The sequence below is a fragment of the Halichoerus grypus genome, chromosome 4, assembly GCF_964656455.1.
Source record: "Halichoerus grypus chromosome 4, mHalGry1.hap1.1, whole genome shotgun sequence".
Lineage (NCBI taxonomy): Eukaryota > Metazoa > Chordata > Mammalia > Carnivora > Phocidae > Halichoerus > Halichoerus grypus.
The window spans coordinates 132,893,882-132,919,198 of record NC_135715.1 but is presented as its reverse complement, the minus strand read 5'-3'; the positions used below and the strand labels follow the sequence as shown (position 1 = coordinate 132,919,198).

Genomic DNA, 25,317 nt, shown 5'->3' with positions numbered 1-25,317 from the left:
AAAAAAAATACATGAGGCCCAGGTAGTTGAACAGGCAAGTTCTATCAAAACTTCAAGAAATATCCACCTAACTAAGAATGAAGTTAGACCACTAACCTTATACCATATGCAAAAATTAACTCAAAATGCATCAAAGACTTAAATATAAGAGCTAGAACTATAAAATTCTTTGAAGAAAACATAGGCATAAGTCTTCCTAATGTGGATTAAGCAATAGGTATGACACCAAAAGCACAAGCAACAAAAGAAAAAACTAGATAAATTGAATTTCATTAAAATTAACTTTTTTGCAGCAAAAGACACTCAGAAAGTGAAAAGACAACCCGCAATGCACAGAATAGTAGAAAATACTTACAAATCATATTTCTGGTGTTAGTATTCATAATATATAAAGAGTTCTTAAAATTCAATAAAAAGTTACTCCAATTAAAAATGTGCAAAGGATCGGGACAGTTCTCCAAAGATGATACACAAATGGCCAATAAACACATGAAAATATAATCAACATCATTAGCCATCAGGAAAATGCAAATCAAAACTACAATGAGATACTACTTCACACCACAAGGATGGCTATAATCAAAACGACAGATTATAAGTGTTAGTAAGGAAAAGGAGAAACTGGAACCCTCATTCACTGCTGATGGGAATGTATAAAACTGAGGCTGCCTTGGTAAGCAATCTGGTAGTTCCTTTAACAATTAAACATAGAGGGGCGCCTGGGTGGCTCAGTCATTAAATGTCTGCCTTTGGCTCAGGTCATGATCCCAGGGTCCTGGGATCGAGCCCCGCATCAAGCTCCCTGCTCAGCAGGAAACCTGCTTCTCCCTCTCTCACTTCCCCTGCTTGTATTCCCTCTTTCACTGTCTCTCTCTGTCAAATAAATAAATAAAATCTTAAAAAAAAAAAACAATTAAACATAGAGGAGGGCCTCCATGGCTCAGTCAGTTAAGGTTAAGCATCTGCCTTCAGCTCAGGTCATGATCTCAGGGTCCTGGGATCAAGTCCCGAACCTGGCTTCCTGCTCAGTGGGGAGTCGGCTTCTCCCTCTACCCCTCTCTCCCCTCCCTGCTCGTGATCTCTCTTGCCATCTGCAATAACATGGGTGGAGCTAGAGAGTATTATGTGCCAAGCAAAATAGCTCAGTCAGACAAAGACAAATACCAATTGATTTCACTCATATCTGGAATTTAAGAAACAAAACAAACAAGCAAGGGGAAAAAAGTAAGAGAGAGAGAGAGAGACAAATCAAGAAACAGGCTCTTGATTATAGAGAACAGTTTGGGAAGGTGGATGGGCGGGGGAGGAATGTGTTAAACAGGTGATAGGGACTAAGGAGTGCTCTTGTTGTGATGAGGATCTGGTGATGTATGGAATTGCTGAATCACTATATTGTACACCTGAAACCAATATAACATTGTATGTTAATTGGAATTAAAATAAAAACTTAAAAAGATGGCATTTCTACCAAATTAATCCATGAATTAATCTAAATGCTGTCGATTAATTTCAATCAGCACAATTTCAATCAAAATCCAATATGTTTCATCATTAAGTTTGATATGGTCATCATAAAATTCTAGGCAAAGAGCCAAGAATATATAACTATTATAAACAGAAGAGAGAAGGAGGAGAAGGAAGAGAAGGAAGAAGAGGAGAAAGGAGAGAAACTTAACAATATTTGTGATAGTATGGGATTAATTTATAGAATGAACAAAAGAGATACAGATCTATAGACATACAGATACCGGATACAGTCAACTGCCTTTATTCACAGTAGTTATGTTCTATAAAGTCACCACAAACATTTAATTATTGCTCCTAGGAGAAATACAGGATTAGGTTCCTGCAAGTCTGGGGTCAATTTTGTTAATCAAAATTCCATTTGCATTATATTTGCCAATGTCCTTGTAAATCAAGATGGTCCTATCAACAATGAAAATCTGCTCTTTCACGTGACCCTTTTCTGACTAACTCTTAGCAAGTATTTTTACAATTCTTCCACCTCATGATCTACAGAACTGCCTTGCCTGTATATTTAACATTTTTCACATTATATTATCTTTTGAAACATGAAGCCAGCCAAGCACTAGCGAAAAAAGGTTTAACGTTTTCCTGACCCTTGCTAAACGTGACAGGAATTTCTTTGGCTTTCAGCCTCACAACAAAGCTATCCACTACACTTTTTTATCAGTCATCATTCATAAGTCCACAAATTTAGCTTTTAACCTTTCCATAGCTCCATCACACACTACAATTGCTCTTTTAACACTTTTTGGAATGACCTCACGTACAGATCAGTGAATTTCCTCTACCTCTTTCTGGATGTACCATATTATTGATTCATTACCATTGAACTCACAGCCAACAGCATTATAACCCATGAATTAACAAAGTTTATCTAACAATGAATTTTCTCTGTAAGGCACATCAAAGCCTTCTTGCCCTTAAGAACACCAGAGAGCACTTCAGTACTACATTTGGGGGCCACTTTAAATAGCAAAATCACAAACAAAAAGGACAAAAATGCAAAAACAGCACTAAATACACCACAAAAAGGATACTTGTTTAAAGTATGAGAGCTGAAACAAGAGGGCAGAACTTTGCTCTGTTCAACCTCAACTAGATGCACTCTGCATGTCCACACACACCTGCAAACACCCAGGAAAAAGCTACAAGTATTAATTTTGGATTCAAAACTTTAGCAAGTAGCCAAATTTGTAAATAAAGAATTTGCAAACAATGAGGATCAATTGTATATGACAGAATTAGCATATTGTAAATCAGTGAGAAAGGAATGAATTGTTCAATAAATGATCCTAAAGCAAGTGGTTTTCTATAGGAGTAAAAATAAATAATCACTACTTCACTACCACAAACAAAAATCAATTCCAGGTGGATTAGAGATCTAAAGGTAAAAAGGAAAACTTGAGAACTAATAAACTGTAGACAACTTAATAGAAAAACAGGCAGAGAATAATCCATACACAGTTCTTACAGCAAGAAACATGAAAAGAAATCAATAGATTTTTAAAAAGCTCACCTAGTAATCCAGGCAATGCAAATTAAAGTGAGTTATAAATTCAGCACTTGAAGTTAAAACCAAAGAATGAACATAAGTATTTAATTTTACTTTCACCCAAAACTCCAACAGAACTATAGTAATGGTATTTTTTAAAGGATGAAAGCCACAAAGATGGGGAAAATCACAAAAGAAAAAAATGAAAGATTTTGTTAACTGGAAAGCATATGGACACCTGGTAACTCATCTAGCGCTAAGAAAACCAAATCACAAGAAGGCAATGGGAAAAGCTGAGCATCAATCCAAGTAACACCGGAGAATCCTCAAAAGGCTCAGAAACTGGCAGCACCTGGTACCTCAGTAACTGGAGATCCGGAGTTAGAAGTGCTCTCCCAGGGGCACCTGGGTGGCTCAGTCAGTTAAGTGACTGCCTTCCACTCAGGTCTTGATCCCAGAATCCTGGGATCAGCCCCGCATTGGGCTCCCCACTCAGTGGGGAGTCTGCTTTTCCCTCTCCCTCTGCCCCTTCCCTGCTTGTGCGCACGCTCTCTCTCTCTCTCAAATAAATAAAATCTTTTAAAAAAAGAAAGTAGAGTATGAAGAACCTCAGACTATCTCTCCAAGGGTTTTAGAGAATGGTAGAGAGAGATGCTGATGGCTGAACTAGGCGTTGTTTTTTGGTTTTGTTTTTTTGGGGAGAAGGAGGGGTATGCTAAAACTCTACACTACAAACCACTTCCGATATATCTATTACTGCAATGTCTTGGCAAAAGAGAAGTTTCAATTATACCTAATATCTATATTTACACTTTGATAGACAAATATTTTCTCAAGATCAAAGATATTTGTATCATTTAAAACTTGCCTTAAAATATTTAACATACGCTTTAGAAAAGCAGATAAAAGATACTATATGATGTTCAGCAAGACAACATTTAAAAAATAGTTTATAAAAACAGCAAACAAAAATGAATTCTTCATTGAAAAGATATTCAAAACTTTTTTCTGCAATTATCATTTTAAAACACTTTGTTAAATATTTACAAGTAAAATTCAATTTGCTTTAGCTATTTTCCCAGTTGTGAAAAACACAGCAACATTACCAAACTTTTTGTAGATACCCATCACCTCTGATAGCAGACAATTTTATTCTCTTAACTTGTGCCTCCTCTACTGGTTTAAAAGTAGAACAACACAAAACCAAGTTTTGCATCCCACTAGTCAAATACCAACTAAATAAGTGTGTTATTTTTTTATTTATATCTATTTCTGATATTTTATAAAATTTATCAGATTCTGGATCAAGAATCTTGAGAACAAAAATATCTGGCAGATTTTTTTAAATTTCAAAACAGTATTTTCTCCTCTAAAGATTAAGAGTATACTTTAATGACAGCATATCACATTTGTGTTATAACTGAAATTTTTCTACATAAATACAAAACATCCATTATTATACTAATATAACAGACTTACAATGCTGTGTATCTGTCCATTGCAGACTGCACGTCTCTACGGTACACTGTTCGAAGAATGACCATGACAGGGTCAAATTCCTGATCCCAGACTTCAGCTATTATTCAAAAGAAAGTAGAAACAAAACACTGACTTCTTAGGAATAAAGTCAATCCTTGATGACTAAGTACATTTAAGTATATTTTACATTCATAAGATGGGAAAGTTTGATTTGATTATATATTTGCTTTAATAAGCTTGATATTGTGACTACTTTTCTAAGTCAAAAATCATGATTTCATCATTATGAATGTTCTTTTAAGATCAGCAAGAACTAGTGAGCAAAAACTATTATAATGAAAAAAAGAAAGTATTATAATGTGATAACGCTTCACCATAAAAGCTTAGTTCATCTTTTTTTTTGTAAAGTGCCAACAGAATATAGGAAACACAATGCATTAATAACTTTGAAAATATTCAAAGATAAAAATATGAAAACTAAATTAAAAAATTAATGAGCTATTGATTTTCAAGAGTCTTACTGTGTAATATTTTTGGTTTGTAAAAGATCTTCTGTTCTCTTGCTAAAATTGATCATTGATCACCTTACCGTCTTCACAATCAGGAACCATTACCCCATGTGTGATATGTGTACAATTGGTGGTATACAGATGATTTTAAGTGTACAAAGATTTTTATTTTAATAATTATATAAGTATAACATATATTAGGAAATTGTACATTGCACATAAAACCCAGGATCTCACTAATAATCATGCTTAGCATGAGGTGAAGTTTAAAAAAGTGAATCCATTTAAGGATATACAGCAGACTAGATATATAATAATAGAGATGGTATTTAGATGTGGAAAAATCTACAATATGGCCTGAGAATGGTAATTTTAGAAACCACTGCCTCAAGAGTGTATCTTGCCTAGATTAATTTTTTTCCCATCTCATTCTAGCAAAATTCTTAACATCTGAAAACAGTAAGAAGCTTAAGTTTCTCTCTACACATCTGTAATTTCAATTTCCTGGCATAAGAAACTGTTAACAATTGTCCCTATTTTCATGTAACAGACCATTCATTCATCTTAAATTATCTCTCATAAGTATGACTTAAGATCCTTAAGATAGGCCTTCACAAAGACAAAGACCTTTGTTATTATTTCTATTACCATTTCTTGTCCTTCACTTTTAAATCTAGTAATTTGTACAATTAAAATGCCAATGCTTTTATCAGAATTATAAAACCATAGCAATAGAAGAAAACTTTAGTGATTAACTAGTCTAGCAGACTTTAATGTTCTGTGGATTCCCACAGAAGTTTAACTGGGGCCACTTCAGGGGCAAGGAGATGACAAAGCAGATGAGAAACGATGTCCACTAGCGACACCCACGTTTACAAGAGCAGGTCTGCTTTCATGGGTTTTGTATAACAGATTTACTTAAGGTTTAGTTCCCCAAAACACTTAAAAACTCTCATCTATTCCAACTCTCTCTTTTTATAAATAAGAAGCCAAATCCAAAGCTAAGAAACTGCTTTTCTCAATATCACAGAAACTAGCTAACACAATTCAATACTGTATTTGAATATGGAAAACTAGTTTCTTGACTCTAATCTTCAAAAGCTCAATGCTCCATCTCAGTGTCTCAAACTTTACTGTGCATGACAATCATCTTATAGAGCGTGTTTAAAAAAGCAGATACTCAGAATCTATCCCCACAGATCCTGACGAGAGCAGATTGGGGCTGAGGCATAGAAACCCATGCTATTAATAAGGACCACAAGTGAGTATGACAGAGGTAATCCTCACATTACACCCTCCTTAAGCACTGTACTACACCAGAATGCTCCTCCACTTCAAAAATTCATCTAAACTTTAAACTTTAGATACAAAGTATTCTCAACAATAAAGAAACACTGTGCTTTTCCTTTAATGGAATACACACTGCAACCAGAGACTTTGGATCACCTTTGTGAACTCCTGGAAAAATCCCCCACGATCAGGCTTATTCTGCTGTGTTTTGCCAAACACAGGACGTGCTATTTATAACTTCAATGTGGGCATCAGTTTTTCAGTTAGACAAAGCGTCTTGAGGAAGTCAAGAAGCATGTAAGTGCTTCCTTCAAAATTTTAGCTTAGATTAGTGAATATGTGAAAGTGAAAAAGACAAGATGGTGAATGAAGACTTCACCTACTTCTGCTCTTGTCAAGCATGTCTCTACGAAGCCAGGGAGAAAACCTTGCAAAACCAACCACTTAAGGAAAAAAATGTAAGGAAAGGTAATGGATATTCTATACAGATTTTAATTTTAACTGTTTCAAGTTAAATTTGGGATAGTGAGAACTATTTCAAAATCAAATTTAGAGAGTAAATATATTTTTAAAAATTTTAAATATATAGTTTTATAATTTCTGGTTCATTTACAGTTGATTCACTTATAAAAATGAACTAGAATTTATATATAAAGTTCCTTTTCTAATTTAGAGTCATCTAAGATGGTTTACTGTAACATAAAACCATAGATTTGTAAATAAATGGAAGCAATATCACTGTATACCATTAAAAACTCAAACCTGAATACATAAAAACATTTTCTTCTACTGTACACAGCAACTCACATTCAGAAAACCAATTTTGAAACAATATGTTAATGTATATAAACATACCTTTAGGAGTATACATGCCTTGCTGCATAGAACCTCCGGGTTCAAAAACAGGAGCCTTAAAATCAGCTACAGCTGATAAAACTGATTCAAAGCTATAACTGCCTGGAATAATGCCACTTTTGGGATTTGGATTTTCTGGAATATGATGTATGTGTCAAGAAAAAAAATAATGCCTAAAAGCCAGCTTTTAATTATAAAATTACCAAGGTACTCTAGTTTCTAACTACTTTTGCTAACACAGAATAATTGGCTGTAATATATAAAATTGGCCACAAGAGGGCTATATAATACAAGAATTCAGTAACTATTAATTGTGAATTTTTTAAATATTTTTAAATCTAGAAGCCTATTAATGAATTAAATGCTAAAGTAGTTCCCAAGTTTATTTCCCCCAAAATAGCCCAAATTTCAGGAAATGAAAAAAGTTTTTTAAAATTATCTCCATTTTCATTTTACAAATAATGTTATACCTTCCTTTAGAGAATCAAAAACAGTATGCTAAAAACTAGCCAAGATTTTTATGAGCAAAGATTATTTTTCCAATAACAAAATTTCATCATACTCAAAGAAAAAAGAAAAAGATGCTAAACAAATTTTTACAAAGAAGGTAACCAGAAAACCACAAAGATCCTTTTCCATTGATTTCACATCAATTAATCAATTAATTTTTTTAATTCAAAGTTACAGAAGAATGCTTTTGCTCAGTTACAGCACTGATACACATTATATAATAGGTGAATGAAATCATCAAATAATATCAAATTGATGTTGCTTATGAAAATCTTCAAGGTTATCAAATAGGCATTCCACAGGAGTTATTTCACAAAATTTTAGCCAATTATTCCAAACATATTCATAATATACAAAGCAAATTTAGTCCAAAATTTACAAAATAAATTCTTATCACAAAATAACACAATCTTTGTCTAAAATTTTATTAACAATAACTTAAAAAATAATAAAGTGTATATTGTATGCTCTGTCCTACACAAAGAACCATAAGTTTTTAAAGTTTATAGACGATATAGTCTTTGTCCTTAAAAACCTCTTGGTTTGGGGCCCCTGGGCGGCTCAGTTGGTTAAGCAACTGCCTTCGTCTCAGGCCATGATCCCAGGGTCCTGGGATGGAGCCCCACATCGGCCTCCCTGCTCTGCGGGGGAGCCTGCCGCTTCCCCTGCTTGTGCTCTCTCTTTCGGTCAAATAAATAAAATCTTTAAATAAAAAATTAAAAAAAAAAACCAACCTCTTGGTTTAAGACTAAATTCTAAGGGATGCCTGGGTGGCTCAGGTGGTTAAGCATCTGCCTTCGGCTCAGGTCAAACCCAGGGTCCTGGAATTGAGCCCCACATAGGACTCCCTGCTCATTGGGAAGCCTACTTCTCCCTCTCCCTCTGCCCCTGCCCCCACTCATGCTCTCTCTCTCCCTCTCTCTCTCAAATAAATAAAATCTTAAAGAAAAAAAAAAAGACTTAATTCTAAGAAAAAAAGTCCTTAAAATGTTTAAAACCCTGGTAATAATTATAAGGTATAAGTTTAAATTTTAACCATTAATTCCAACCTAGGTATACAGATAAAGTAGACCTAGCTGCCTTTTACGGTCCAGGTTCATTTCACGAATGCTGTCCTGGAAGGGCAGATCCTTGAGTGCCCAGAGCCATCAGTTCTGAAGTCTAACCAAGGCCATTAAGAGCTCCCAGAGAGGTAACAATGAGGCAAAAACATCTGCCACTAGCCCTGAACACACAGTTGAACGAACAATTGAAGTTCTTTTTCCAAACTATTTTTCAACTCTAAAAATGTTTTTTAATCACAAAAGTGATACATCCTTAATCTGTACAAATTATTTAGTCCTATATTTAACAAAAAAATTAAACTTTTAAAAGGATATGAGGTCCAGCAATGAACTATGTGTCCTGTCATTCATACACAACTGGGCTACCATCTCTGCTCTGAGAATCTCATCATCAGACATCCCTAAAACAATTAAAAAGAAAATTAATAAATCTGAATATATATAAATTATAAAGAAACAACTTACCACACTTTTTATTAAGCTGTTTTACCAAAAATGAGATGCTTCAAAAATTAAAGAGCAAAGGCTGCAATGCCCCAAATATAACCAGTTTAACTAACCTACTGTTTGCAGCTCCCTTAAGTAAAGGGTTTTTTAAAGGATATTCTAAAAGGAGTAACAACTATACATCATGTCAAGAGTTTAAAACAATGTTTAAATATATCCAAATCCTTTTCTTTTTTCCATAAGCCAGTTACTACCACAGGGAGAGGGGAGGAAAGGGAGAATAGTTAATACCCAAGCATTAGTATGAGTGCTTTTTACCTAAATGTAAACGAAGACTTAAAAGAATCACAAGAAATGTAAGAGCGCCTTCTAACATCGATCTCTCATGCTCTGCATCAAGTACTGTGTTTTGATGTTGTGACGCCATTGTCAACAAATCCACTACCTTAAATCTATAATAAGAAATATTTGAGACAGATTTTTTTAAGTTAAAACAAAATCAACTTAAATTCCAAATACTTCCTAATACCTGCCTTAATAAATTATGCTTACCTTTCAAAGACAGATGAAATAAAATAATCCGGGTCAAGTCTAGAAGCACAAACCTTTAAAAGACAAAAAAAAAAAAAAAGACTTTATTTCTCAATATTGCTTTATTTCTTGTATTAATCATGTGGTTTGTTTGTGTTCTGTATCTTATGATGTTTTGACATGGGGGGTTGCTTATAGACATGAGGAGAGACCACCCCTCTCTGGCCTACCTAAAAACGTAAATATTCCTCAAGATATTCCTAAAGACAGTAAACAACTACCTAGAAGTAAACCTCTTACAGGCAAGTCAATCACCCCCTTTATCTAACTCTCACACACCAAGTCAATATTCCCCCTGCCCTAAACCAACCCAGGGCCAGGTACCAGATGGATGGGGACAGCCCTGATGCCCCAAAGTCCACCAGAATTATTCAAACTAACCAATCCTAAACTGTTTCCCCTGCCCTGTCTTGCCCTTCCTATGCAAATGCCAAAAAAGGTTCTGCTCTAGGATTTCCCCTTGCTCCTGCTCCTAACTCTTGACCAAAATCTGATGCTTCCCCTGTGTGGCACCACATGCCTCCTTCTCTTGGGAAATTTAAGTAATAAATTCTTTCAATAGCAATGACCTCTTTGTGTCGTCATTGAGTCACCTCTATAAACTAAATCCCGTGAGTACAAATGAGACACTTCTAAAGTACAATATCTGCATTATCAAGTTGGCTTACCTGTAGTAAGTAAATGTCAGGGTCAATCATGGAATTACAGAAATGAGACTGGACATAGGTCATAGCTTGTCCTTTGATTTGTAGACCATTTCTTACCCACATATTGCTGTGGATTTCAGCAAGACTTGCCTAGTAAAACAAAAATTAAGTAAATTAGACAAAGAGGTCTTCTAAATTAAATCTTTATGAAAAACATGTTATACTGAACAATCATTTCAAAATATTTTATAACTTGATCATAGCATGAGCCTGACATTCTGCCCCATGTTCATTTAAAATATTCAATTCATCTTTTGAAATTTTTAAATGCTCATTATGCTTTATACAATCCCTTCTTTTGGAGTTTATACATGAGTTAGTTTTCCATGATGATTCCTGGAAACATTTATTAAAAATTTTCAATGAAGTCCTTCATGAGGAATCAATGCTACTTATATTTAACTCTTTCCTTAGCAAGAAAAAAAGTTACATAATGCTTAAAGAAACACAGGAATAAGCATAAAACAAAGCTGATTGTTCCAAACTAGTCATTTTTCAAATAATTAGCAGGTAAGAGAAGGTAAGATTAGAATGTTTTATAACATTAATGTTTAATTCTTCATGTATTTGTGTCCTGTTATCAACTAAAACTAAGCACAGTCATAACTTCGTCTCTTACTTGTTCCTAACCCCCAGTGTTAAAGTTCAGTAATGATTAACAAATCTAAGATTTCCAGGAAAAACAAATTGAAGTGCAAGTCCCTCTACTATACATAAAAGGTTGGCCCACAAAATTATAGTATTAGAACTGAAAGTAACCATAGTGCTTATGCACGAAAATCCTCTTTTCTCTCCTCTCATTTTCCAGATGGGGAAACTAAGAATCAAGTAGGTATGTTACCCCAAACAACATGGGTAATTAAACTGATGCAGTACTAATGCTAGAAATCTATTGGGTCTCCTGACTCTCTAAACAGTGCTAAACTGTTAAAAAAATGTTAAAAAACTTCCCTATAAGTAAATACAGTGAAAAGAATTCCTGGGGAAATTATAACTAAATGTTAAGTCTCATAGAACAGAAAAAGACCAAAATACAATCTAGCAAAAATACTTAAGTTTAAAAAAAACTTTCCAAACATTTTGGCTATAACAACAATGTAAATTTAAGACATAAAAATAAAATAAAGAACCACGTAACCAAGAAATTCAATTAAAAACTTTTTAAAAACCTGAATACATACTTGAATTTGGAGTGGGTGAATCATTAGTTTCATTAACATTTCCTGATCAGGTAAAACAGAATCCAAATCTAGTTCTTGACATTTCACAGCCTAAAAATTATGAAAAAAAAAAGTTACTAATTCAATACTTAATTCCCAATATTAAAAGAAAAAAAAACAACCAGAATTGTTGGACGATAGTCTTACCTTACTCAAAAACATAGCATAGTAACGATGAAGGGGCAGATGAAAAGTGACTTGGTTAGGTGCTGGCTGGAATAAAACAAAATCCACAAGTCAAAGAATGTTTTGCAGAAGTTCAAAGAAGGTTTCAAAATGCTAAAACCACACTTTTACCTTGATTTATTCCTATACCTTTTTAATCAAAACTTAAACTTTAAGAAGATAGAGCTTTAAAAAACCACTGTATAGATAAAATTAATTCCATTTTAAATGCCTAAATGCAAATTTCTGAAGGCGGAAATTATATACTACTCAACCCTGAGTCCTCTGAAGCATCTAGCACAGAATAAGGGATGGAATAGATTTCCCTTTATAGTAGCCTACTTGGGAATATTCAAATGCATGCACACCAAACATGATGATAGTGATCAGAACAGTAATCACAGCTGACCTTATCCACATTACCTCATTTAATCCTCAGAAGAACCCTATGGAGTAGAAACTATTAATGTTCTCATCCTGTAAGTAGGGAAATTCAAGCTTGGCAACTTAAATAACTTCCTAAAGTTAACAAATAGTGAACTGAAGAGCCAGTCTGGGCTCCACTGCTATATTCAGACTAGTAAGAAGCTCTGATCACAGTCCTAAAGTGAGGTACTGGTGAAGGGCTTGCCTATGTTCCTTCACAAGCTGGGTAAGGTGCTCCCCACATTGGCACTGAACACACACCCTCCATAAGAAAGCTTAGTACTGTATGTATCAAGGAACTTTGGCAGTCTTGTGGATATTATAAAAATTGTATTTTAAATCTACAAATCCCATGGATCATTCTATCACTATAGGGCAAAACTATACCACAATTGTCCTTCTTAAACAAATAAGAAAAATTAAAAAGGTATTATTTGTTTTTAAATGCTTTTACAAATATTTTCTCGATAAAATAAAAAAACTTTATAGAACATTCAATTACACTAATGTAATATTGGTATAAAGTTATGATACAGTTATAAAGAGTTGCAATATATCACCATCCCTGAGTTTTTTTCAAAACAAATATAATAACATCCTCCTCAACATGTGAATAAATGGCTATAGAAATTTGTTCTAATAAATAAAAGTTTGCCTTCCACAAAAAGGAAGGAATTTCTGATATATGCAACAACATGTAAGAAACTTGAGGACATTATGCTAAGTGAAATAAGTCAGTCACAAAAAGACAAATACTGTATGACTCCACTTATATGAAGTACACAGAATAGTCAAAATCATAGAGACAGAAAATATAATAGTAGTTGTCAGGGGCTGGAAGGGAAAGGAAAATGAGGAGTTACAGTTTTGAAAAATGAAAAGTTCTGGAGATTGGCTGCAGAACAATGTGAATATACTTAACACTACTGGATTATATACTTTAAAATGGTTGATGGTAAATTTTATGTTACGCTTTACAATTAAGAATAAAAATAAGTTTGCTCCCACATTACCGTAATCATTTGAGTAACATATTCTATACTAACTAGCTAAATCAGAATCTCCCTCAATTTCCTCTAAAGGCATTAAGGACAGTGGTTAAGAGGAGACTCTCTAGATTTGCATGAGTTCAAACCCTGACTCTGCCACCTCTAGCTGTAAGCTGTGAGCAAGTTACTTAAACTCTGCACCTAAATGCCTGACCTGTAATGCAGAGATAATAAGCAGCAGGATTATCTTTAACTGTGAGGATTATCTTTAACATAGTACCCAACACATAGTGCTATGAACTACAAAGTCATGGACTCTATCTTGTCTTTCAAGGCTTTAACATTTCCTAAATTCACACTCTTCTTCAATGTTACATTCCATAATCCCTCCTTTTCTAATGTCACAGATTAGCCACTTGCTAAACTCTTCTTCCACTGCTTCCATATAAACTGGTGGTCGTCAGATGCCATTCTCAGCTTTCTACTCTTCTCCTTCTAGGTGACTTTATCCAGATTCACAGCTTTGACTGCCAACTCTACCAAGATGACTCCCAAATCTCAGCAGAAGTCTCACCCTTGAATTCCAAACCTTACATTCAAGTGGCTACTGAACATCATCACTTAATATCCCATGCAATCCACAAATACTGTGGGTGCAAACTAAACTCAGCTACTTTGTCCTAAAACTCAATCCTCCTCACTGTTTCTTCACCAAATTCCTAGTAATTCAAATCTGAAATGTAGATTCCTTCCTTCTCACAAGGCTCCAACATCTCATGAGCCACCAAATCATGTTTATTAGATTTTCTTAAATCTACTTCCTTCTCTGTTTCCACACTGTCCCTAACTAACCTCAGCTCAGGCCCTCAACATTTAGTGCCTAGATTTCAGTGGTAGCCCCTGCTTCTATTCTTACTCTCTGTGAGACACCTTTGTGGTATCTGCCTAGCTCACAACTCTCCCCATCTTCTCAGAACACCCCTCCCTACTCCATCTCCCAAACTCACACACACACACACACACACACACACAGAATGGAGCGTGACAGTCAAGTTTATAATAGCCACATCTAACTGGAATCAGAGCAGGAGATATCTAACCCAACCTGAACAGTAAGAAATAAGTTTTTCTCTTAAAAACTTCATGTTGGGGGGTGTCTGAGTAGCTCAGTTCGTTAAGCATCCAACTCTTGATTTCAGCTCAGATAATGATCTCAGTAGGGAGTCTGCTTGAGGATTCTCTCTCCCTCTTCCTCTCCCTCTGCCTCTCCACCGGCTCGTGCGCTCGCTCACTCTCTCTCAAATAAATAAATCTTCAAAAATTTTATTGAAAAAAAAAACTTGACATTGGATTCAGAGACATCCTCAGAACCTCGGAGTATGCTTGAAATTGTAATGTTAGGCAACCGTAGGAAGGTAATATTTCATCACAGAGGCAAAGAAGCACAGAAAGCCAACATACAGTGGGGGAAGAAAAAATGAGGTAAGTAAGGCAAAGCAAAGGCCAAAGACAGGCACTCCTGTTCAGCTTTCCACTCAGTTCCCGAGGTCCAGCTGCCATAAGATCCCTGAGATACCCCTCTGCACTCATAAGAAATTAGGCCTCCTCTAAATGAAGCTGCCTCAAGAATGGTTTTTCCTTGCATTCAAAAGAACCTTTAGTAACACGTCTCTCTATTTAAACCTCTATATGTTGCCAGGAGATGATCTTCCCAAAACATTAATTAAATCTTGTACTTCCTCCATTCACAATCTTTTCATGGCTCCCTATAGTTCTAATCTCCTGATAATCTTCTAACCTTTGAGAAGACAGCTTACCTCTCCAGCCTCATCTCCTGTCACATAAACTCATGCACCACAAGTAGTATCCCTAACCCACCAACCTTCTGTGCCTTTATGCTGTTCCCTCTGCCTCAAATACTACATATCTCTTCTTCCAATGAATTAGCATATCTTTAAGACTTGGCTCAAATGACATTTCTACTAGGAAACGTTTCCTAAATCCCTCAAGCTAAATCAGATACTACACTCTATTCTCCCCCATAGTACCTGGTCACAACTTTACAGAAGCACTGGAATCATATTAACCATTTACCTGTCTCCCATTTCCTTAAATTAGGGACTGTTTCATCACCTATCTCCAGTGTTTTTTAAGTAGCAAACATTCAATAAATATTTGCTGGATGAACACATGTTCTACCTTCCCTCTAATCAAAGAACTCCAGTCGAACTACCCTGCCACATGGGCGCCTGGGTGGCTCAGTTGGTTAAGCGACTGCCTTCGGCTCAGGTCATGATCCTGGAGTCCCTGGATCGAGTCCCGCATCGGGCTCCCTGCTCGGCAGGGAGTCTGCTTCTCCCTCTGACCCTCCCCGCTCTCATGTGCTCTCTCTCATTCTCTCTCTCTCAAATAAATAAAATCTTTAAAAAAAAAAAAACTACCCTGCCACATACTCATAATCATTGCCCTACATGATATTCATGTATTTGAGGTTTCTTAAATGGCCTATGTTATTGGAAAATTTATTCTATCCTTTGTTTCTAATATGACTGTTTGATTTTGCTTAATTCAGTTCAAAAGATATTTATTTAATCTGTGCTAGATTACCCCAATAACTTCTGATATCCACTCACAAGGATGGTAAAAGAAATATTTATCACAAATGGAACATGTGCCTCGTAGTCAATCCCCATTGGCTAATACTACTATCTTCAATAAACAGATGAGGGGATGGATTCAGCAATGCTAAAAAAAAATTAAAAATAAAATAAAATAATTTTTAAAAACCTGTCTAAGGGGTACGTGGGTGGCTTAGTTGGCTGCATGCCCAACTCTTGGTTTCGGATGGGGTCATGATCTCGGAGTCATGGGACTGGGCCCCATGTTCAGCTCCACACTTGGCGGGGAGTCTGCTTGGGATTCTCTCTCTCCCTGCCCCTCTGCCCCTTGCTCTCTTTCTCTCTCTCTCTCTCTCTCTCCCCCCCTCTCTCTCAAATAAATAAAAATAAAATCTTAAAAAAAAAAAAGTCTAAGATCACATAGCTAGTTGGTTAGTGGAAGAGCCACAATTTATACTTGGGTCTGCTTGACTCTATAGCTCTTTCCACTGAAAACAGCCTGCACCACTGAAATACCACCAGACAAGGGGCACCTGGGTGGCTCATCTGGTTGAGTGTCCAACTCTTTATTTCAGCGCAGGTTGTGATCTCAGGATCCTGGGATTGAGCCCTACATCGGGCTCTGCACTCAGTGGGGAGTCTGTTTATTCCTCTCTCTCTGCTCCTCCCTACCCCCTGCTCTCTCTTTCTCTCTCCCTCTCTCTCTCAAATAAATAAAATCTTTAAGAAAAAGAAAAAGAAATACTACCAGACAAGGAATTAAGAGATGTGGGTTCTAGACTCAGAACTACCAGTAATTTGTATGTAACTATAGGCAAGTCATTTAATATCTTTGCATCTCCATTTTACATCTACAAAAAAAAGAGGGGGATAATACCTTCTCTACTTCACAGGGTTGTTCTGAGGAACAAATACGTCACAGCACCTTAAGAAACAAAAAACTTTAGGGGCGCCTGGGTGGCTCAGTCGTTAAGCGTCTGCCTTCAGCTCAGGTCATGATCCCAGGGTCCTGGGATCGAGCCCCGCATCAGGCTCCCTGCTACGCGGGGAGCCTGCTTCTCCCTCTGCCTGCCCTTCCCCCTGCTTGTGTTCTCTCTCTTGCTGTCTCTCGCTCTGTCAAATAAATAAATAAAATCTTTAAAAAAAAAAAGGAAATGAAAAACTGAAAATACCATAAAAAACATACTGTGTGATTCCTTAAGTTCTATACTTATTTTCTCTTCTATTAAAAATTTAAATTCTTTATAATACTCAATAAATTCCTAAAATATTTCTGTGTGAAAACCAAATCTACTATTTCCTTGAGTTCAGATGCTCTATATACCATACATGATTCTAACTGTCCTCAACTCCACCCCTGAGTTCAATTGTTAATTTCATGTTAAAATACTACATAACCCTGTCTGTAATAGAGTTTTCCCCTTCTTCAAAGTATTGTCTTAGTGATGTTACTATTTCAAATATACCTCCTAAGCTTCAAATACCAATGAGAACTGAAATGAGAGAAACTCCAGCTGAGTGACTAATCCTAGAGGGGGCAAAGAAGAATAAAACAGGTTGAAAGTATGGAGGCATAATCTGAATCTAATCATGGGACAAACCCAGACTGAGGAGTGTTCTACAACATAACTGAATTAGCTGTACTCTACAAAATAAGAAACTGTTCCAGAAGGAGACTAGAGACATGATGACTAAATGCAACACTGGATTCAGAATAGGATGCTTTTGCTATAAAGGACAACACTGGACAATTTATAAAACATGAAGGAATTCTAAGTAATAATGTATTAACGTTAACTTCCTAATTTTTATAGTTGTATCTGGTTGTATACCTTGTTTGTAGGAAATACACACTAAAGTATTTGGGAGTAATGGGCATCAAGTCAAATGGTTCGAGAAAACAAAGTTCTTTGTACTCCACTTCCAAATTTTCAGTAAGTTTGTGATTGTATCAAAAAAAAATTTTTTTAAAGAAAGGCAAAGAAAAAGAAAGAAAGAAAAATTCCCCCCACCCACACACATACACACAAAAAGACAGCAGGAGTTCCATCTGCCCAGGATTCAGAAATCAGATGGGGGAGTTGGAGTTGTCTGAAACATGGTCCTTCTCATACATATGGCATATTATGACCCACTTTATAAGAGGAATAAAAGGGGCTTCTGATAGGAAACTTGGCTGACTAATTACAAGCAAGCCCTTGTTTAATTCATATACAGTATGTTCTGTGCCAACTCTTCTTAGCTCATTATTAATAACAATCACCTTTGTTCAAGCCCAGAGGAGAACACTGACCATTAATGAAGATGTAACACCCTTTCCATTAATCTCCCCTATCCTATTCACATTTGCACTGTCACTTTAACCTCTCCAAATGAAACTAATTTTTACTCCTGAGAAATATGGAGACATATACACTTAATAACAGAAAAAGAAATTATGCCCTTCTCTAGGATATAAGCAAGTATGATTAGTACACTTCAGAATCTCCTGAATGTCGAAGAACTGATCTTCCACCTCTCCTTTTTTAAACCTAATGGTATTATCCTCATTCTGACTTCTTTCCCTTATCCCATGAAAAGATACTCATTATTTTCAGTGTTAAATGAGATCTAACACTTTTTTTAAATGCCTTTATATATGTCAAAAATATACATACCTCATCTACGAAGTTAATAGCATCAAACCAGTCTTGAAGAGCTTCAAGGCAATATCTAACAACGTTTCGGGTGTATTCTTGAGTTTCCTAAAATAATAAGTTATACAAATTTTACACTATATAAATATGTATATTTTCAACTTCAAATTATATGTAATACATAAAAATAACAGTAAAATATATATATTATCAAAATAACCACATTTGCCATTTTAAGAAATCCTTTCACAAATTAACAGTAATGACCAGAGACAATTAGGAAAATTAAAAAACACAGCATGCTATGTTTTATATAATATATTCTTAAAAATGAATCAAAGCTGAAATAGTTTGTGATGCATATCAAATTCCATTCGAGGAGATTTCAAAAATATTTTAAGTTCCTTAACATTTACTGTTTAATGAGTACAGTTTCTTTGGGGATGATGAAAATGTCTTAGAGATGAATGGTGGTGATGGCTGCCCAACACTGAGAATGTACTTAATGTCAATGAACTGCACACCTAAAAATGAAATTTTATATTATGCATATTTGCCACAATAAAAAATAAAAACAAACAGACAAAAAAAGGAGCACAGAACATTTAAGTACTATGAGCAGCCTGTGAATATCTTAGCTTGCTAAGAAGAAGAGATAAGTGTGTACCACTCGAAGGTACTATGAAAGAAAGTTATAATGTTTTATGGAGAAATGGATCCACTGAAATAGGCAACTACTAAGTTAAATGGCAAAATAAATCATGATAGCCTCTCTTTAAAAAATAATAATAATAATGGGCAAAGGATCTGAATAGACATTTCTCCAAAGAAGATCTACAAATGGCTAATAAGCACACGAACAGATGTTCAACACTACCAGTCATTAGGAAAATGCAAATCAAAGCCACAATAAGGTATCACTTCATACCTTGTAGGAAGGCTCTAATTTTTTAAATGCAAAATAAAAAGTGTTGGTAAGGATGTGGAGAAACTGGAACTCTCATACATTGCTGGTGGAAATGCAAAATGGCACAGCTACTTTGACGTTAAACACAGAGTTACCATATGACCAAACAGTTCTACTCTCATATACCCAAGAGAATTAAAAACATATGTTCACACAAAAACTTACATACAAATGTTCACAGCAGCATTATCCACAGTAACTAAAAAATGGCACTGACCCATGAATGGACAGGTAGAATGTGGTATATCTATGTAATGGATTACTATTCGGCTATGAAAAGAAATGATACACGCCCATAGTTGAACCATGAAAACATTATGCTAAGTGAAAGAAGACAAACACAAAAGGCCATATATTGTATGATTCCACTTATATGAAATGTCTAGATTAGGCAAATTCATAGAGACAGATGGGAGATCAGTGGTTTCCAGGAAATAAGAGGAGGTTGGGACTGGGAGGTATAAGGTTTCTTTAGGGGATGGGTGATTACTGGGGAATTTGTGGTACCAGCCGCACAGCTTTGTGAATATACTACAAGACTGAACTGAATACTTTAAAATGGTTAAAATGTAGAATTTTAGGTTGTATAAATTTGAAATCAATAAAACAAAAATATTTAAAGACATTTCGGGGCCTTAATGTATAATAAAAGTGCATTTTAGGGCCTTAATGTATAATAAAATCATGTATAATTATAATGTATAATAAAATGTAGCATCAAAGTCAAGTAGGTTAAAATCTTTAGCTACATATATAAATTACTGTGCCTTTAAAGAAAGCTAAAAGTCTCCCATTGCTGCCTTCTCCTTCACCCTGCTCAGTCTGCTGTCCTGCTAATTCTTCCTTAATATTATCATGTAGGTCCACTCTTATGTCCACTACCATCCAGACCAAATATCACTTATCTAATTTCCTTGCCAAGTTTCACCGTTTTAATCTATCCTATATGAAATTTATTTTATAAAAATATTATTTTATACATTATGTTCCTTATTTCTTACTGAAAAAAAATTAATGGCACTTTTAAGTTACCATAAATAATGTGTCATAACCAAACTAAAGTGGCAGATAAGTCACAGATAAAGAAACATTTGAAATCAAATGTGCTCCCATTTTATCAAGAGTTTGAGCAAAGGAGTATCATAATACCCTCTTGGTATAAGTATAAACTGATATGACCCTTCTGGAGAAAAATTTGCAAAGCATGTATCAAGAGCCTTTAAAAAGGTGACCAATTAATTCCATTCCTAAATACGGCATATTTAATAATCATGTCCAGATCATCTCTCTGCCATCTCCCACCACTAACACACCCACCCAAAAAAATGCATTGTGCACGTTGAGTTACTAGTTTTAAAACCTTGTCAGTCTCTTTATCCATATGTAAAAATGGACATAAATGGACACAATACTATCTACCTCCTAGTGCTGTGAAGGAAGCAAATGAAATAATGTTTGTAAAATGCTCTGTGTCATCATCTGGTACTATGTGTGACAAGCAGTTACGTGCTCCAAAGGGTCATGGCCAGACTACTTCCGTCAAGTCTGCAGTAACCTAAAGCTGCCACTAGATGGAGATTCTACAGCTTATTTGTTCTGTTAGGAAGGCAAAAATTAGTAAGATTCTGGAAATGTGCCATCCCTTTATCCAATCTATCTGTTATCAATCTAGTATTGTTTAATTAGCCCCTAACATTTTCAAGAACCAAACAGCATTTAGGGCAGTCATACAAAGAAAGTAAGCTATCAGGTGAAGTTCTTTTTATTGTTAATCCTTTAGTTTTATATCTTATAATTAGAGAACAGAAACAACGAAATAGCTAATTTTTTTACTTTAATAGTCTTTCTTCTAGCTTACATTTCTAAAACCCAACAACAGTACTGCTAAAAAGCTCTAGATATTCTTGCTTTTAACAGACAATTACAGCAAAGTGGGAAAGAGCACAAGTTCTGAAATCAAATGCATTTGTTTTCAAACTCAGCTTCTACTTAATAGCTCTGTGAACTTGGACAAGTTATTTAACTTCTGAAAGAAAGAGATGATACTACCTACTTTATAAGAGATGCAATAAGGACTAGATAAGAATATAATGCAAAGAATATAGTGTGAAGAACAACATCTGGCAGAATGTGGGTGCTCATCAAGAGAATGTCTTACTTAGGAACTTAATACTCCCGTAACTGAGAAACTACTCTCAGATTCTATGAGGACAATATGAACTTGTCTTCTCGATTCTCTTCACTTCTTAGGTTAAGGGAACCATAACACACTGCAATCCTGGCATTCAAAGCTAAAAATTAAACTACTGCCTAGAAACAATGAGTTCTCATTATCAGAGATAAACATAACCCCAACTTCATAATCCAAATTCATCCTAAACAGTGTCAGAATAATCCTCCTAAAATACTGATCTTTTCATATTAACATCATATCAACCTCCCTGCTGCATCGCTGTCTTTTGTTGGCTTATGGGATACTGAGTTCCTCTGGTTTTTCTCCGGCACCCTTATCTCTGATGTCGCAATGTTAGGTCTTTCTTCAGGGTCCACTTCTCTCCCCACTTGATCTCATCCCACCCCCTGGTGATAAATACCATTTACATTACCAAGGTCTAAAATTTATAACCTTCGGCCTGACTTCTCTTTTGAGCACAAGACAAAGCAGTCCCCACACTCATTACTCTCACAGCAACCGGTTATTTTCCTATAGAGCACTTAAAAAATGAATCTGTGTTTACCTACTTAACCTCTATCTCCCCCATCAGACTGCCCCACGAGAAGAAGAACCATGTCTATTTGGTTCAACACCCAAAACCCACGCATCTAGATAGTTTCTAGATAGTGTGAGGTATAAGAATAGCATTCAACAAGTTTTTTTTTAGTGAATGAACAAATGAAGTTCATATTATATGACAGTTTTCTTTATAAATGCTACAGCGGGAATTAAACAAAGTACTATGGAAACACTGAAACTAGAATCATAAACCTGACTGAAAGAACTTAACTGAGCAGATTACATATCAGCTGAGTAGCATTTTTGAAGAGCTAACACTAGTGGTTCTTCACTCTAGTTAGAATCATTGCAAAGGTCCTTCTGCACATCAAATAAATCAAAATCTCTGACAGTGGGGCTTAGGTACATGTATTCTTAAAGCTTCCAAGATGATTCTCACGTAAGAATAAACGAAGAATGAGAGACCATAAGCCAAAAAAGGGACTAGTTTGAACAAAAGCACAGGAATCAAGAGAGGACACCACATGTTGAAGAATGGTATTCAATCCAGTGAAGACATGGAGATAGACAAAGGGGTACAGATGGAAGATGAATTATGAGAGACAAGTTAAGGGCAAATGATGGAGGATCTTAAATGTCTCTATAGGAAACACAGATGTTGCCCTGTAGACAGATGAGAATTTTAACGATTTTTTAAGCAAAGGAGAGATATGCACAGAGCTTAGAAAAGTAATTTCAGTATTGGGACAGATTAGAGAGGAAGAATTTAGAGGCAGGAAAACCAGTTAAATTATCTTAACAATCCAGATTTTAAAGATAAAGAAGTAAATTAAAACACAGGAAAGAAGTGGTAGGGAGAATTTCTGGAACAGAAGAGAAATTTCATGGTATCTGATTACAGGTTGAACACAACTGGCACAGCAAGGAGAGAAAGCTTCTCTAACTAGATAACTGTGTATTTTCAGACACCATTAAATGACATAAAGGACATAGTACGGGCAGATGAATTTAATAAGTTAGTTAGTGGCTTGAGAAAATTCATGTACCTATAAGGAAATCTACATGAATAACCAGAGCCGTTGGAAATCTGAACCGGGCTAGACTAACAAAGTTGTAAGTCACATGCATTTGGAGAATAGCTGAAGTCATGAGAGAAAATATAAATCTGCTTAAAGGAACTCATATATTTAAAGAACTTGGTGAGCGCTGTGAATTGTGTAAGACTGTTGAATCACAGACCTGTACCTCTGAAACAAATAATACATTATATGTTAAAAAAAAAAAGAAGAAGAAGAAGAAGAAGATAGCAGGAAGGGAAAAATGAAGGGGGGGGGATATCAGAGGGGGAGACGAACCATGAGAGACTATGGACTCTGAGAAACAAACTGAGGGTTCTCGAGGGGAGGGGGGATGGGTCAGCCTGGTGATGGGTATTAAAGAGGGCACGTTCTGCATGGAGCACTGGGTGTTATACGCAAACAATGAATCATGGAACACTACATCAAAAACTAATGATGTAATGTATGGTGATTAACATAACATAATAAAATAAAATTTAAAATAAAATAAAATAAAGAACATATGGAGGAGGACCTCATAATAACCCTGTGAAGAAGGGCAGGCTTTAGTGTCCTGTTTCCAATTTTTTTTCCCTAAAAAATAAGGAGAAAGAAGGAGACGATCAAATAGTTTTAAATGAATTGACCAAGCAATGTAAGTAGAAAAAGGCAGAGCCAAGCTCAGAATCCAAGGCTTTAAAATATTTCCACTATAAAATCTTGTCCAGCATTCTTATTGACACAGGCTGGCAGTGGTCTTCATGGGATCCATATAGCAAAATCTCAGTCAAGTTCTTAGTTTAGTAGGGTCAGGAAATCCCATTTTTCTGGATCATCCAAGGACTCTGGAGACCCATCAAACCAATACTTTAAAACGCAAAAGTAAAATATATATATACAAAGACACAAGTCCATGCAATTACAAGTGATCATTTTCTTACCCAATTATAAGAATTTATGTTGCTGCCATGCTACTCTTAAGATTCCTTTTGCAGACAACTGGAAGTTATATGAAATGTATACTAATTTTGTGCTTGGAATCTTAAAAATGTAAACTTTATCAAGAACTATTCTCATTCCTTAAAAAACAAGAAGCATCAGGCAATTAATTGATAATGGATAAAATGAAGCAATAAAGATAAATGTGGAGACTTCTAAAGCTCCAAAGACTATTCACAGTAAGGGAAGGCTGCAAGGATCTGATAATATAATGAACTCCAACTTGCCGAAGAATAATAGTTAATGTCTCAGGTCAGCTTTCACAGAGCTGAATTCATAATTAAACATTGCCCATTAATATATATGAGTAAACAAATCAATGTTCTCACAAATCTTTTTCTTAAATCACTCTTTTAAAGGTAAAGACAGAAATTAACAAAAACATTTTCAACATACCCTAACTTTACAGTGGGATAAGAGCCCCCACATTGGCTGTGCACAGGCCTCAAGTTCAGCAGCAAAGGCAGCATAGTAGGTCTGAGACTCAAATTCCACATGCTCATTTAGTTCTCGCTTGTTTAAGTTCATACCTTGCAAAAATTAAAGCAGATATAAACCTTGCCAAATGGAAGCAAGTATTCATATTAAAAATCAAGTAAAATACTTCCTAGTACCAAACACTCAGTGCACACAAATGGCATAAGTGACACAATATGTAGAGAAATAAATAAATTATTTAAAGTAAAATAATCTGGTCCTTTTAGAAGTTTTTACAAACTAGGTTTTCTTAGAAACACTTTGTGAATTGTCTCTTATATAACATAATTGAATATGTTAAATAAGAAAGTCAAAACTATTTTAACTGATGCTTGTTGAAATTTTATGAAAGTGTTATAAATCTTTCTTGAAGAATAGATTAATGATTTAAAGTCCAGGATTTACACTCCTGTTTCCTTTTTAATAATTTGGTATTTTTCATAACTCTGACATTTTCATGAACACGTGATTAAAGTACTTACAAATGTTAATTAAAATGAGACATTTCACATGTAACCTGAACGATGTGCTATTATCTCTTAATTAGTATATTTGAT

The 25,317-nt window shown here is 35.2% G+C and overlaps 1 protein-coding gene across 6 annotated transcripts in view; it reads right to left on the bottom strand.

The window, feature by feature from the left end:
• UBR3 (ubiquitin protein ligase E3 component n-recognin 3) overlaps nt 1-25,317 on the bottom strand; it is a 230,411-nt gene that overhangs the window by 141,192 nt on the left and 63,902 nt on the right. For all 6 annotated transcript variants that reach the window (XM_078070968.1, XM_078070970.1, XM_078070971.1 and 3 more), the window contains exons 10-19: nt 24,680-24,813; nt 18,547-18,633; nt 11,839-11,904; nt 11,653-11,742; nt 10,433-10,561; nt 9,726-9,778; nt 9,492-9,625; nt 9,042-9,127; nt 7,153-7,294; nt 4,499-4,595 (exon numbers count right to left, since the gene is read on the bottom strand). In XM_078070968.1, the coding sequence (XP_077927094.1) occupies nt 4,499-4,595; nt 7,153-7,294; nt 9,042-9,127; nt 9,492-9,625; nt 9,726-9,778; nt 10,433-10,561; nt 11,653-11,742; nt 11,839-11,904; nt 18,547-18,633; nt 24,680-24,813 (1,018 nt within the window). The remainder of the gene's footprint in view (nt 1-4,498; nt 4,596-7,152; nt 7,295-9,041; nt 9,128-9,491; nt 9,626-9,725; nt 9,779-10,432; nt 10,562-11,652; nt 11,743-11,838; nt 11,905-18,546; nt 18,634-24,679; nt 24,814-25,317) is intronic.